This window comes from Emiliania huxleyi, assembly GCF_000372725.1.
Source record: "Emiliania huxleyi CCMP1516 unplaced genomic scaffold EMIHUscaffold_246, whole genome shotgun sequence".
In the NCBI taxonomy this organism is placed as follows: domain Eukaryota; phylum Haptophyta; order Isochrysidales; family Noelaerhabdaceae; genus Emiliania; species Emiliania huxleyi.
In genome coordinates, this window is record NW_005200204.1 from 2534 (window position 1) to 15270 (window position 12737).

The 12737-nt window shown below is 64.3% G+C and overlaps 5 protein-coding genes across 5 annotated transcripts; all 5 read left to right on the top strand.

Annotated features, from left to right (window-relative positions):
* Window positions 1-2734: 2734 nt before the first annotated feature.
* EMIHUDRAFT_115248 (hypothetical protein) lies at window positions 2735-3668 on the top strand (the record flags this gene model as incomplete). The annotated part of the gene is made up of 2 exons (XM_005778388.1): window positions 2735-3286; window positions 3471-3668. The coding sequence occupies 2 exons, from the start codon at window positions 2735-2737 to the stop codon at window positions 3666-3668; spliced, it is 750 nt and encodes a 249-aa protein (XP_005778445.1).
* Window positions 3669-5246: 1578 nt separating this feature from the next.
* On the top strand, window positions 5247-5504 carry EMIHUDRAFT_237151 (hypothetical protein; the record flags this gene model as incomplete). Its single annotated transcript, XM_005778389.1, has 2 exons — window positions 5247-5335; window positions 5432-5504. The coding sequence occupies 2 exons, from the start codon at window positions 5247-5249 to the stop codon at window positions 5502-5504; spliced, it is 162 nt and encodes a 53-aa protein (XP_005778446.1).
* Window positions 5505-6599: 1095 nt separating this feature from the next.
* Window positions 6600-7107, top strand: EMIHUDRAFT_367106 (hypothetical protein). The gene has a single exon (XM_005778390.1). The coding sequence runs from the start codon at window positions 6680-6682 to the stop codon at window positions 6992-6994; it is 315 nt and encodes a 104-aa protein (XP_005778447.1). The 5' UTR covers window positions 6600-6679; the 3' UTR covers window positions 6995-7107.
* Window positions 7108-9431: 2324 nt separating this feature from the next.
* On the top strand, window positions 9432-10211 carry EMIHUDRAFT_237155 (hypothetical protein; the record flags this gene model as incomplete). The annotated part of the gene is made up of 3 exons (XM_005778391.1): window positions 9432-9766; window positions 9866-9986; window positions 10053-10211. The coding sequence occupies 3 exons, from the start codon at window positions 9432-9434 to the stop codon at window positions 10209-10211; spliced, it is 615 nt and encodes a 204-aa protein (XP_005778448.1).
* A 1109-nt stretch (window positions 10212-11320) lies between these two features.
* EMIHUDRAFT_237156 (hypothetical protein) lies at window positions 11321-11798 on the top strand (the record flags this gene model as incomplete). The annotated part of the gene is made up of 2 exons (XM_005778392.1): window positions 11321-11613; window positions 11690-11798. The coding sequence occupies 2 exons, from the start codon at window positions 11321-11323 to the stop codon at window positions 11796-11798; spliced, it is 402 nt and encodes a 133-aa protein (XP_005778449.1).
* Window positions 11799-12737: the final 939 nt, after the last annotated feature.

Consider the following 12737-nt stretch of genomic DNA (forward strand, 5'->3'; position numbering starts at 1 on the left):
AGGCTGCCTTTGGGGTGGCGGTGGCGGTGAGGCGGTACGGCTGTCCCTCGGCAGGAGCCTCAGATCCTGACCCAGTCGGCCGAGCAGCTGCAGCTGCGGGTGGAGCTGTGGACGGGCGTGCTCGGGGGGGCGCCGTCCGACTTGTCGAGCGTGCCGCACCTCTTCACCTCCGACCTCGGCCGCACCGTGCTGCTGCGGCACGCCTACTGCCTCGCCACGGGCAAGGTCGACGTGCTGCCCACCGATCTGCTGCTCAAGGACACGCCCTCCTTCTGCTCGGCCGTGGTGGGCTGCACCGAGGAGGAGCTGCGCGCCTTCGAGGCCGAGGGGAAGCACCTGCAGCTCTTCGCTGCAATCTGAAGACGACGCACGGCGCCCGCGTGCTGCAGATCCCATAGAAAAGAAAAGACAGAAAAAGCGCGACTTGGAGCACTTCACGAGAGTGCGGCGGTCGTCAGCAACCGCAGGCGGCAGGGCCAGGGGTCCGCACGCGCCCGGGGCGCCGCGGGGTCCGGCCGGGGAGCCGCTAACCGAAAGGCGAAGCGCACCGACCTCCGCGCCCCGCAGCGCGCCGCGCCCGGTGCCGGTCCCGGAGACCGCCGTCGACTTTTGACCGCGCAAGATATGAAGGGTGGCTAAGGGCTCTGCCCGCAAGGCGCCCGCGTCGCAGACGCGGTACCATTGACAAATCTGCGATATGCCCCCACACGAGCAAATAGCCAAAATCCGAATACCGTGCACGAATCCGACGATGTGGGACGCAAGCCTTCATTCAGCTGGTGCCAAGACATTCGTAAAGTTGAAGCTGGTATTGCTAAAAATCCCCCCCCCCCCAAATCCGTGCTCTTCGCGCTACCTGAGGGGAAAGCCGCTGATCGAGCCCAGCGTGCCCGCGGCCGCCTCCCGCGCAGCACCGCCGCTGCGGAATCGGATCGATCCCATGGAGGAGGAGGGCGCAGTCGGCCAGCGCAGCAGGCGGAGTCCCTCCCCGCGCCGGAGCCCCCCTGCAGTCGAGGGAGTCATCGTTGGCGATGAAGGTGGCGACATCGAATCGCGGCCGACACGTCACGTGGGAGGAATGGGCGATGAGCGGGAACGATGCGCGCTACGACGCCGACTCCGCCGTGCTCGTGGCGCAGAAAGCCGCGCTCCAGGAGCACGCCAAGATGCAATGGCTCGCTTGCTTCGATTCAGCTCTCTCGGCAGCAGAAGTGGGGCTGGAGCGGGTGGGGGTGGATGCCGATTGAGGGGGAGCGTCTCCAGCTGCGCCCTGTGGCAGCTGCGCCCTGTGGCAGCTAGTCGAGGGACTTGGTAGTTGTGACCCCCCTGAGTGAGGACAGGAGAGAGAGAGCGTTTTGTGGTGTTGGTGTACGCAATAACGGGACAGGGTGGTTGTTCTCTCTATCTCCTCTTCTAGCTCTTAGCATGAGCTGCGCCCGGTGTCCGACCCCTTTTGCGCAGCAACACCTTAAACTTTTAGGCCCTCCAAATTCGGGTCGGAGCGTAGCGGAGTGGGCCCCGAGTTTGAAAAGGGCGACGGACGCTTGCGTCCTAGCCTCCAACAACGCCTCCCCGGCGCAGAGGGGCCCCCGGAGGGATGCACAACCGCTCCACGCCACGCCGCTTGCGGCGGTCCTCTTCCCAGCTCCGCTGAGGCCTTGCCCTTATCTTTTTTTTTCGTTTCTACCTCCTGTATCGGAGTTTTGTTAGTATCGAGGTCTCGGGAGTTTTGTGCGCCATAAATTCGTGCCGTCCGCGGCGAGCCGAGCCAGGCCACGGCGCTCGGCCTGTTGAGAGAAGACCTGCCCGGACGGCAGTGACAATTTACCCGACATCAATCGTCGACGGCAAGCTCGAGAACTGCGCCTCCAAAGTCGCCCAGATTCGCCTCTCGCGGCGCGCTGAGTTAGTATCGCCGGTGCGCCAGCCAGCTCTGCTCCACAGCAGGGCATGCCTGACTGGCTCCTGCTAGCCGTGCGTCCTGGTGGCATCCATTGCCAGCTCAGGTAGCCTCAGGAGGTCGCCTCGCGCACAACTCGGCGCCGCACAGCACCGCTCCGCGTTACTACCGAGTTAGTATCGTCGACCCACAGAGACTGCTCTTCTGTAGGTGGAGCCGACAAACGCCGGCCGGGTCGGCCCCGCCGCCCCCATCGCCGCCGCCGGGGCGGCTGCGGCCTCGGCGGACCATCCGGCGCGCCGCGCGCCCGACGGGGAGGCGTTCACCACTCCTGGATCCTCACCCTGCCACGCCTTCGTGCAGACGCCGTGGCACCCACCTCAGGCGCCGCTCGGACTCGGTTGACGGCCGCCCAAGTGCTTGGCTCGTGCCCAGCCGACCGGCAGGCGATGCCCACTCGCTGCTAGGCTAATTTCGGGCTGTCTTGCGGCGGTGTGGTGCCGTGAAGGGCACCCGGCACAAAACTACGATAGTTAGTACCGTGCGGGGGCAGTGCATTTAATTCTGTCAAAAATCGAAATGTGCTCTGTGGGACTTATTGGGCTAGGGTCATACGTCCGGGAGGCCCCCCATGCGTGCCGTAACGAGCCACGGTGCTGGTATGACTCTGTTCACGTTCACACCTCTTTAATAGCGCAAAACTCCGATACAGGAGGTACTGTGTGCCGGCGGCCGTCCTGCCCCCGCTGCCCGACTCGAGAGAGACACCGCGATTGACACGGCTATTGCCGCAGCCGCTTTCAGAGCTGCTAGCAGCGCGGAGCGCCACGACCTATGAGCCTGCTGTGGTCCCGGTCAAGCCGTGGCATCCGATGGAGCGTTGCAACCGCGCAGCGCGCGCGTGAGATCGCGCTCGCCGGCTCCGATATGCTCATGAGAGCACGCGTCGCCGGCCGCAGCCCGGATGTCATCCGCAACGTGGGCGCTTGCTGCGTGCGTCTCGAGCTGCTTGGCACCAAACTGCAGCCGGGAGGGTGGACGGTCGGCCTGCGGGCGCCACAGGCTCGGAACGATGGGTTTGTTGCTGCGATTGGCGGCGCACCCGGCGACCACCGCCGCGGCATCCTTGACGCGCTGGTGATGGCGCGTCACTGCGAGGGCGGCGATCAGGTCACTTTTCTCGGCGAGGACGCGCTCGAGCGATGGCTCCCGCTCGGGGCGGTGGTCGAGATTTCCCCGATCTGGCAGGAGACGGACTTCTTCGATTTGCATCGCCAGTTCCGCGCCATCGACACAGACGGCTCCGGAGAGATCGACGCGGCGGAGGTGGGGCAGCTGCTGCGGCGGGTCCTGGGCGAGGAGCCGAGCGAGGAGCAGGTTGCGGAGGTCCTCTCCGCCGCCGACAGAGACGGCAGCGGGACCATCGACTACGGCGAGTTTTGTGAGAGGGCCTTCTTTGAGGCGCGCCCGAGATTCGCCGAGATGGGGCCAGATGATGGGAGAGAGGCCCTGCTTTGATGCTCTGTGCGCTCACCGGGGCTGTTCACAGTTCAACACTGGAATTCTTTAGGCACGTCTGAGCGCGAGGCTGCACGAGCTGTCCGAGCGGGCGGCGGAGCGGCTGAGGGTGCTGCACGCGGGCGAGCCGTGGAAGGGTGCCCTCACCGCCGCGGAGGGCAGCTTTGCGGCCCTCGTCGGCGGCACTGGGCTGGAGGATGGCTGCGGGGAGGCGTCGGAGGGCGCGGCGGGGAGGGGAGGGGATGGTTGAAAAAACCCGTGCGCGTGGTGGCGACCGCGTGAGATCGTGACCCCAAGGCGAGGATTCTTTTGATACAAAACCATAAGATGACACACCCACCAGGCCTGGTGCCACCAGCCACCAGGGGCAGGGCACCCCACTGATCACACTGTGTCCTCTCATTCTCGGTTGCTCCATGTGTGCATGCACAATGTGCATGGTGTGTGCATGTGCTGCACCATGTGTGCATGTCCACGACCACGCACCCCCCTCTCCTCCACCTCCTACGGCTTTAGGCGTCGACCCAAAGCGGCGCGCGCGCGTGGTCCGTGGATGGTCTCGCCCATGTTCCAGACTTATCTTTCTTTTTTTGAGCATAGCTGCTGGGACTATCTACTATGGTCATGCTCTAAACGCTCCGTCCGAATGGCCCTCAAGTTTTAGGTTCGTTGTTAGCATCAAGGCACAGAGCTCACACAAATCACAGCGGGAGGAAAGCGGCGAGTCGCAATTCCAGGGGTCGTTGTGGCGGGCCACCCTGTCCAGAAAGGCACAGGTGCCAATCTGGGGTCTCTCGACCGAGTCTATGAGCCCTGGCCGCCTCCCGGTGGCCTCAAGTTTTGTCTCTAGGTTCCCAAACATTCCCAGTAGCGTCGTCACGTAGCATTCTTGCCCGCTCTGCTGAGGGGAGGGGCAGGACGAGCGGTCGCCTGACTATCTCTATCCACCCTCGCTCTGGTTTGCCAGCGGGGCACGTGTTGGGCTGTCTGAGGTTTTCTGGCAAAACGGTGGTCCCCAGGCACTTTGCGTTTCCGGAAATTTCCAGGGAAACAGAGGGGTGTTTGGTGCTCCATTCTGGAAACTCGCGAGTTTCCCTGAGTCTGAGAGCTGGTCTGGGGCAAAATCTGAGGCAAAATTGAGGAAATCGACAAAATACCCAGGCGGTCGGTCACACCGCCATCGCCGTCGGGGAGAGGGGGGACGACACTGCTTTGGCAGCGTGCACCTCGATCCTGTACCGTGTTTGCTATATGACCCCCCCAATGAACACACCAGTGAGGGAGGGCGAGACGATCGAGGGGTCCCGTACCATGCGGAATCGACCCTATCCAGTGCTCAAGTGCTCAAGGCGGTCGCAGGGTCCAGGTATGCACGGGTTCTCCGCAAAATTCCCGGCATTTTGCCGATTTGGCCTAAAACTAGGCTGATTTTGGGCCCAAACGAGCCTCAGACTCGGCTCAGAGCCCAAAAATCGACGTTTCAGATCGCGCGTCCACTTGATTGCGCACGCGCGTTCTCGATCTCGTCCACGCAACTGTCCTCCCGCCCCCTTTTGATCTCTGTCGCGGTAAGCGCCAGGGGGTAAAAGGGTTTGCTCGCAGGGTTCCGGATAGGGGGTCTGTTGACACTGAGTCGCGCCAAAACGCCCTACCTACCTACCTATTGTGGGCGCCGACCGCCAGGCTCCGTGCCCCACCTACCTACCTATTCCCAGGCCACGCAGCGAGAAGCGAAAAATACCCGTTGAGCCCTCTGTGAATAGGCTCCCAGCGCCCGCCGCGCCGGGCTTGTACCGCGGTGCGGCGCCGCTCGCGAGCCCGCCAGAGCATGGCCTACTGGGCTCTCGAGGCGTTGGACGGCTCCAAAACGGCACTCTCTTCCCTCGACAGTCCCGCCGCGAGCCCGCGAGCGAAGCGGTTCCCCCCCCCCCCCCCCCCACCCCACCACCACCACCCCCTACCACCACCACCTACCTACCTATTGCGCGGCCCTCTCTCTGGGGCTTGGAGCAGGAACCCGGGTGGGGTCATCGCCGGCCTGGTCGTGCGGATCTTCCCAACACTCCAGGGCTGGGATTCGGCGTGAGTGTGGCAGGTGGGTCATCGCCGACCGAGCGCCTGGTCGTGGCCTAGTCGTGCGGTTCAGCCCCAAAGAGCTCTACGATGAAGTTCGGGGCCACGCTCAAGGCGCTCGCCGCGAGTGACGCCAACGCTCGAGGCGCCTTCGACTACAAAGGCCTGAAGAAGCGTATCAAGCGGCTCCGCCTCGAGGAGGACGCCGCGGCGCGGCAGGCCGCACTGCGGGAGATGCATGGCGTCATCGTGGCCGAGGTCTCGCGCGTCAACCAGGAGCTCTCACACCGGCGGGCAAACCTCGACTGGGTCGGGGGGGGCGTCCTTCCGCTCGAGTCCTCGCCCGGCGCGCAGGCCCTCCGCGAGTTTGCAGAGCTCAACGCGACGGCGGTGCGCAAGGGCGTCAAGAAGTTGGACAAGGCGCTCACGGACGCGGAGCGGCTCGAGGTGCTCGGCTGGCGCGACTCGAGGCCGGTTCGCATCGCCGATCCGATGGACGTTTCGCGGTCGGGCGCGACGGTCGGCGGGCTCGTCCGCGTGCTGCAGGACAGCGAGGCGCGAGCGCGGATGCCGCTCGAGGAGCTGGGGCGCGGCGCCTTTGCGACCGTGCACGCCCTCGCGCCGGGCGTCAAGCTGCACCACAGCGGGAGCTGGGCCGGCGGGGTGGACGCCGAGAAGGGCGGCGCCGGCCCCTCGGTGGCGATCAAGCACGGTCACTGGAGCTCGCAAGCAGCCTTTGAGAGGGAGGTGGCGCTGCAGCGGGCGGCGGCCGGGGCGGGCGTGGCGCCGTGCGTCTACTTTTCGCGGTGGCTGGGCGGGCCGCTGGGCAAGAACGGGGTCGTGGGGATGGCGAGGCTCACCTCGCCCTCCTTCTTCCGCTGGCTCTGCTGGGAGACGAGGGAGCTCGCGTCTGCAAAGGCGCGCGGCGGGTGGCTCATCCACCCGTCCCTCAGCAAGCAGCCGATCGTCTGCACGTGGCGGGCGGAGGCGAGCCCCCGCCCCCTCTCCGACCCCTTCCCCCCCGCCTCCTCCCAACACGATTTCTCCGTGCTGACGACAACGTGTGCTGGGAATGTGTGAGCGGCCCTGCTTCCGACCCGTCCCTCGTTGCGCCCTCCCCGCGCTTAGGCGCGGCGCCTCTTGGCGGTGCTGCGGTCGCTCAACATCGCGCACCGAGACGGGCACGAGATGAACCTGATGTTTCACGTGCTGGATGTCAACCACTACGAGCCTCCCACCGCAGACTCCTCCGCCGCCGAGGTGGCCGCCGCCCAGGAGGCCAAGGCGCGCATCCTCACTGCGATCCGCAAGGGGCCGGGCGCGGCACACGCGCGGCTCTTTGTCATCGACTTTGGGCGCGCAAAGACGGTCCGAGGGCGGCTCGGCTGGGCGATCGAGTACTTGGTGAGCGGCCGACGGCTGCCCGACCCGGAGCAGCACCGGCAGACCCCGATGCGCGCGCGCCAAACCGGGGAGCAGGGGAAGGGCAGGGGGGGCGTTTGAGCTGGGCTCTGCATCGTTGTCTGCTCCCTGAGCTGAACGAGCATGCGCATGTGACGGTGTCGCTCGCGGCCTCTGTGTGTCTCGTTGAAACACATACCTCTGCAGCGGCTCTCTCTGGCTCCGCGCACCTGCGTAGAGCTAAAGCCGTAGAGACATATGGACGTCGACCTGGCGCCTCGCGTGCGTCGGGCCTCGCACACACACGTCGTCTGCCCTCTCTCTCCGCCCCCCCGCGCACCGGCGGTTGGCCAAAGAGGCAAAGTACTAGTATACAGGGGGGGGGCCGTTTCCGCGATCGCGATCGGGGCCCGACGCCGAGTCAGACCGCAAAAAGCACAAAAACAAAAAGATCAGCAATTGAGCAATTTTCGACACTCGAGGGCGCGCGAGGGGCGGCCGCAAATTTTGAGGTAGATTTTGTGATTGTCAAACCAACGCGTGTGTTAAGTCTCGTGTGTTGCCACATGATAGAGAGCATAACCGTACAGAGCTACAGACGGCGAACACCCAACACACACCGACACACGACATCCCACCACTCCAACCCACCACTCAACACAGGACGCGTTCACCTCCCCACACACGGCTTTGGGCTTACCACGCGTGTTAAGAGCAAAAAGAGGATAGAGGTGGCTCTGGCGCTCTGAGGCGGCATTTGGCCTTGGGGTCAGCGTGCGGGGGGCTGAGTCTTACTCGTCGGCGCTCGGGCCAGATCCCAGCGCAGAACTCTGCAACACTTGGTACAGACACAACAAGACTAACCCTAACCCTAACCCTAACCCCAACACCCTAACCCTAACCCTACTACCCCGCCCATAAAGCATAAACCCAACCCCCACCTCCCACTCCACTAAAAGAGGGACCCCCGTGCCGCTGCAACCCTGCATGCTGCAATCTCTTAAATGGCAATTTAAGCCCCCAAAACTCCTCATTTCTTAAAATGCAACCCCAGCTGCAGGCGGTATACTCCTATAGCTATACACGATGTACCCATCCTCGTATCGGCCCGATTTTTAACTTAGTTTAACTATCGCGTTCAGTACTTGCGCCTCCTCAGAACCGCCTAGGGGTACCCTAAGCCCAGCTCCTCCTTGAGCTCCACCATGCACCAAAACTTCATCGCCACCAGATCCTTTTGGACCTTTTCGCATCGCCGCCGCCGCAAAAACCTCCGGGCTCAGCCTCGTGCTCAGCAGCGCCCGCACGCCCGCGGCTGCGACGGTGAATTCATGAGAAATTGCTACGACTCTCTGGCGACAACGCTACCTCCTCGTGAGACATTCAACATTCACAAGCGCACCGGCGAAGCCTGCAGTGCATTTGAGAAATGCAAAAGCCGAGACGACCAAAGTGTCGACCCTCGATCAAAAGCGTAAAAGCACCCGAGGCTCCATCCAGAAACCTAAACCCTCAGACTAAGGCCCCGGCCCCCGCCGACGGCGACGCCGTCAACTCTCGCAAAAGCCTCGTGCACGTGGGGGGCCGCACATACACATCCGAGAGGTTCGTAATAATGTGGTAATATGTCGAGACCGTTTCCGTCGTACGCACGAGGACGACGCTCGCGGACGGGGCCGCTCCGGGCCGGCACCCCCGTGCGTTCGAAGGTGGGGTGGGGGGGGGTGGGGGGGGACGTCAGTTCGACACTCTGGAGCCCGGCTGAAGGGTGGGGCGGGGTTGCTCGGGTCGGGGTGGGGTGTGGGGTGGGCGCCGGAGTGGGAGTCGTGTGAGACTACTCTATGGTGGGGGCAGCCGTCGCCCACGCATACGCGAATTCTTTCGCGGGTCACCTCAAATTCTTCTTTCGAAAGGCACGGCGCTTGTCGAAAGGCCGGGGGGGGCGTTCACCTCGACAATATCAGACAAGCTCTCGACAATGAGTTCGCCTGCAACAAACGCGTGCAGCACAACCTGTACGGTTCAGGCGACGTGCGGTGAGCTGAACACCGTCGGTCTTCTCTACTGCGGGGACGTCGATAAAATGTGCCCGGGCGCGTGCACCGGATGCTGTACCGCCCAGCCTCCATCTGCACCGCCTTCACTGCCTCCGCCCTCGCCGCCCGATGCACCGCCACCGCCACCGCCACTCTCTCCTCCACCGCCACCGGCGCTGCCGCCTCCGCCTTTGCCGCCACCGCCAACGCCACCGCCGTCTCCGCCGCCGCCGCTCTCGCCTCCACCGCCGCCTCTGCCGCCGCCACCTTTGCCGCCGCCACCACCGTCGCGGCCGCCATCGATGCCGCCGCCACCGCCGCCCTCTATGCCGCCGCCGCCCTCTCCGCCGCCGTCTTCCCCGCCCTCTCCGCTGCCGCCCTCGCCGCCACCATCGTCGCCGCCCTCGCCCCCGCCACTTCTGGTGTACCACGGGATCGACGCGGTGGACGAGGTCATCGACGTCCTGACCAGCTCCACCAGCACGGGCGTCGCGGGCGACGGAATGCACCCGGCGACACCTGCCGCCTTCCTCGCGCTCATGGCCTTGGCGCTCTTCGCCTGCTGCCTCCGCTACTGCCGCCGCCCTCGCTCGATCGAGAGGCAGACGATGATTGGACGCGCCGCCGCCCGCTCCGACGGGCGACCCCGCCGGGCGACCCCGCCACGCAGGGCTCACCGGCTCGCCGGCAGTGGCACCGGATCCGGCAGCAGCAAGCAACTCTTCGACACTGCCTTCGAAAGCGCTCTGCGCAGCGGCGGCTTGGGCGGGTGGCCAAAGCCTCTCCGCATCGCTCAGGGGCAGCACCAGCTGCAGGAACAGCTGCAGGACCGCGGCTCGTTCGATTCCTTTGGCGAAGACGGCGGCGGCGACGAGACGCCGCGCGCCGCCGGCGCCGGTGCGGCTCTCCGCCCCGAGCACCGCTCCGGCGGACGGAGGCGGGGCGGGGCGGACGATCACGCGCTCATCGAGATCTCGCCGTACGACAACACGTCGGGCGTGGGTGTGCATCGGAGCGACAGCGTCGAGAGCCGCCTCAGCGACGAGGCGTCATCCTCCGTCTGCCCCCACCGTCATTACTCATTGTCATTTCCATGTACTATGATATTATGTGGTGATGATTAGGCGTCCACCGTCTGCTCTGCCTGCCCGCTGACGGCGAGCGGCGCTTCCGCCGCGGGCAGTAGCGCGTCCTCGAGGTCGACGCGGAGAGCGTTTGCGGGCAGCGCGGCGCTCGAGATCGACACGGAGAGCTTCACCCTCGAGTCTTGGCTGGTGGAGTGACTTGCACCAGGTGCAGGTCTCCAGCTGCAACCGTGAACCGACGCGCGACTTGAAGCTTTGCTTGTACTCGCGGGCCATCGAGCGCGTGCCTGATCCCGACAGAGGAGAGTGCGCGAGAAGTAGAGTAATGTCCGCTCAGTATCGCGCCACCGTCCGTTTGGCGGTAGCCCGGTAGGTTGGCCACACACAGCAGTGCGTGTGCGAGAGGCTGCGAGCCCGGAGGGTTGAGGGATTCGCGCCCCGCGGTGGAAGCCGGAACGTTCTGCGGGCGGGTTTTCATTTGCGTGAGGCGCGCCGTGTGTGGTGCCAACCCGATATGTCATACACTGGTACATACCAATTTAGAACCCACTGGGCACTTCTCACATCTCAGATGCGAGAGGCCGAGACCGAGAGCTTTCAGCTTACGGGTTACGCCGCGTACGCGCGGTGCCGCCGCGGTGCGGTGCCGTCGCGATGCGCGACGGGCGTATGTAGGAAGGTGAAGAACAGCCAGGCTCGGACTGGACACCAACGCGCGTTATGGGTGGACGCTGGACAGATGATGACGGCACGCACGAGCGACACACAGACACAAACAGGCTCACAAGACACAAACGGGCTTGTCTGAAAAAGAAAGCGAACTTCGTTTCCCGGCGGCGCGAGGGCGAGCTGCTGCAGTGGGCGTCAGAAGACTCGTCCTTGCTCGAGGAGAGCTCGATAGACTCGAGGGGCCAGGATATGCAGCAAGGAGGGCGGAGCTGCGCCGAAAGGCGCAAGAAGCCGCGAGAGCAAGGGACCGGCAGGAGGCGGCGGCGCCGCAGAACGAAGCAGAGGAGAGCGACGCGACAGAAGAAGAAGAGACAAGGGAAAGAACGACGAGAAGGGGGCGACCGCGAGGTGGCATGAAGGTCGCAGCGAGAATCTACGAGAGACTGCGAAGAGAGATAGGAAGAGGCGGACGCCCAAGGGTGGGCGACGGCTAGCGCATCACACCCCTCTCCTTAAAATCCCTGTGTGGTGGCGGCGTGCCGTCCTCCCATCTCTGCGTGTCCTTTCCTTTCTTTCTTTCTTTGAGGGCGAGCTGCTCGCCTACTGCAGCGCGCTCGACGACCGAATTCCACTGCCACATGTCCTTTCTCACCATTCTCGGCACCGCTGCCGTCGTTTCGGCCGCGATCTTCATGGAGCTCATCGCGTGCCTCGCCTTCCCAGTCGAGTCGGGAACCGAGTGGCTGCTCCTCCTGCTCCTCGTCCCGCTTGTCCTTGCGGCCATTCCCCTGCTGCTGCTGCGCGCGTGTGCCGGCGACAGCCTGTTCTCAGACACGCCAAAGGGCCGTCACTGGGCGGAGTTTGGCTTCGCCTTTTTTGCGACCGGCATCATCGGGGTGCCATCGCTGCTGCTACTTCGAGGACTGATTCGGTGCCGCCAAACCACTCCCGACCCCCCACCCTCGATGAGTCCAGTGAAGATCCTCGATGACTGTGGATTGCCGCAGGTGGGAGGCCTTCGCCCTCGCCCTCGGCGGCCTCGCCCTGCCCGCCATCACTGCCGCCCTTTCCAGGGTGTGCCAGCGCGCCGACTCCGACCCCTTCAGCTATCGGTAGCCAGGGACCCCCTGTCCACCACTTCTGAGCGCGCCTCGGCCGTCCGTGGCCGGCGCGGCGAGTGCTGCGTCCCTGCTAAGTAGATTGAGCTAAGTAGATTTCATCTCTCGAGCGCCAGCAAAGCTGCCAGTCCTGTGCGTCCCATGGGCGTGGGCGCAGCGGCTCGCACTCCGCACGCTGCAGACTCCACGTTGGCAGCAGCACCTCCTCGGGATAGAGCAGCGGCCTCGTCCAAGCTTGCAGCATGAGCGTGAGCTTGCGCTGAGCAGGTGGGGGGAGGACGCGGCTTCGGCTGTCAAGGCGCGGCGAGAAGAGTAAAGCCACGTAGCGGTATACTGCGGGTTCTGGTCCATATGTGGGAGTGGAGCTCTTGAGGTGGCTCCGCCTCGAGGTGGTCCATTGGAGGTGGGCAGCGGCAAATTTCTCAAAGTGGCCGATGAAGGCTCGCAAGACCGACAGTGGATAAAACTTAAAAGCTTCCCTCGTGGTAAGCAAATCCGTGTGTCGCCCACGGTCGACGCGTGGGCGTGCTCACCCTCACCCACGTGCACCGCGGACCGGCCAGTGCTTGCACTTTGAATGCCGTGGGGCTCCTGCCCGTGTCCGGGCGTGGAGATGCGAGGGTCGCCCCCCCTTGCCCCACCACTTTGTGTGTGTGGAGAAATCTACCTTACCTTACCTTACCTCGACGTGCGGCGAAATCGTCTGGTAGAATGGAACGCTGCGCACCTTGCCCAGGCTAAGTGAGAATCAAGCGCGTGTGCCCCCCCCCCCCCCCCCCCCCGGTGGGCCCTGAGGAAAAAGGCGTCCCTTAAATCCGCCTTCCGAGGGCGGGAAAGATTTTTTCTAAAAAGGTGAAAATTTAAAACCCCCGAAAACCCGGACCAAAAAGGAAGAAGGCTCGCCACACCGCAACCTTTTAAAAAACCGGGGTACGGT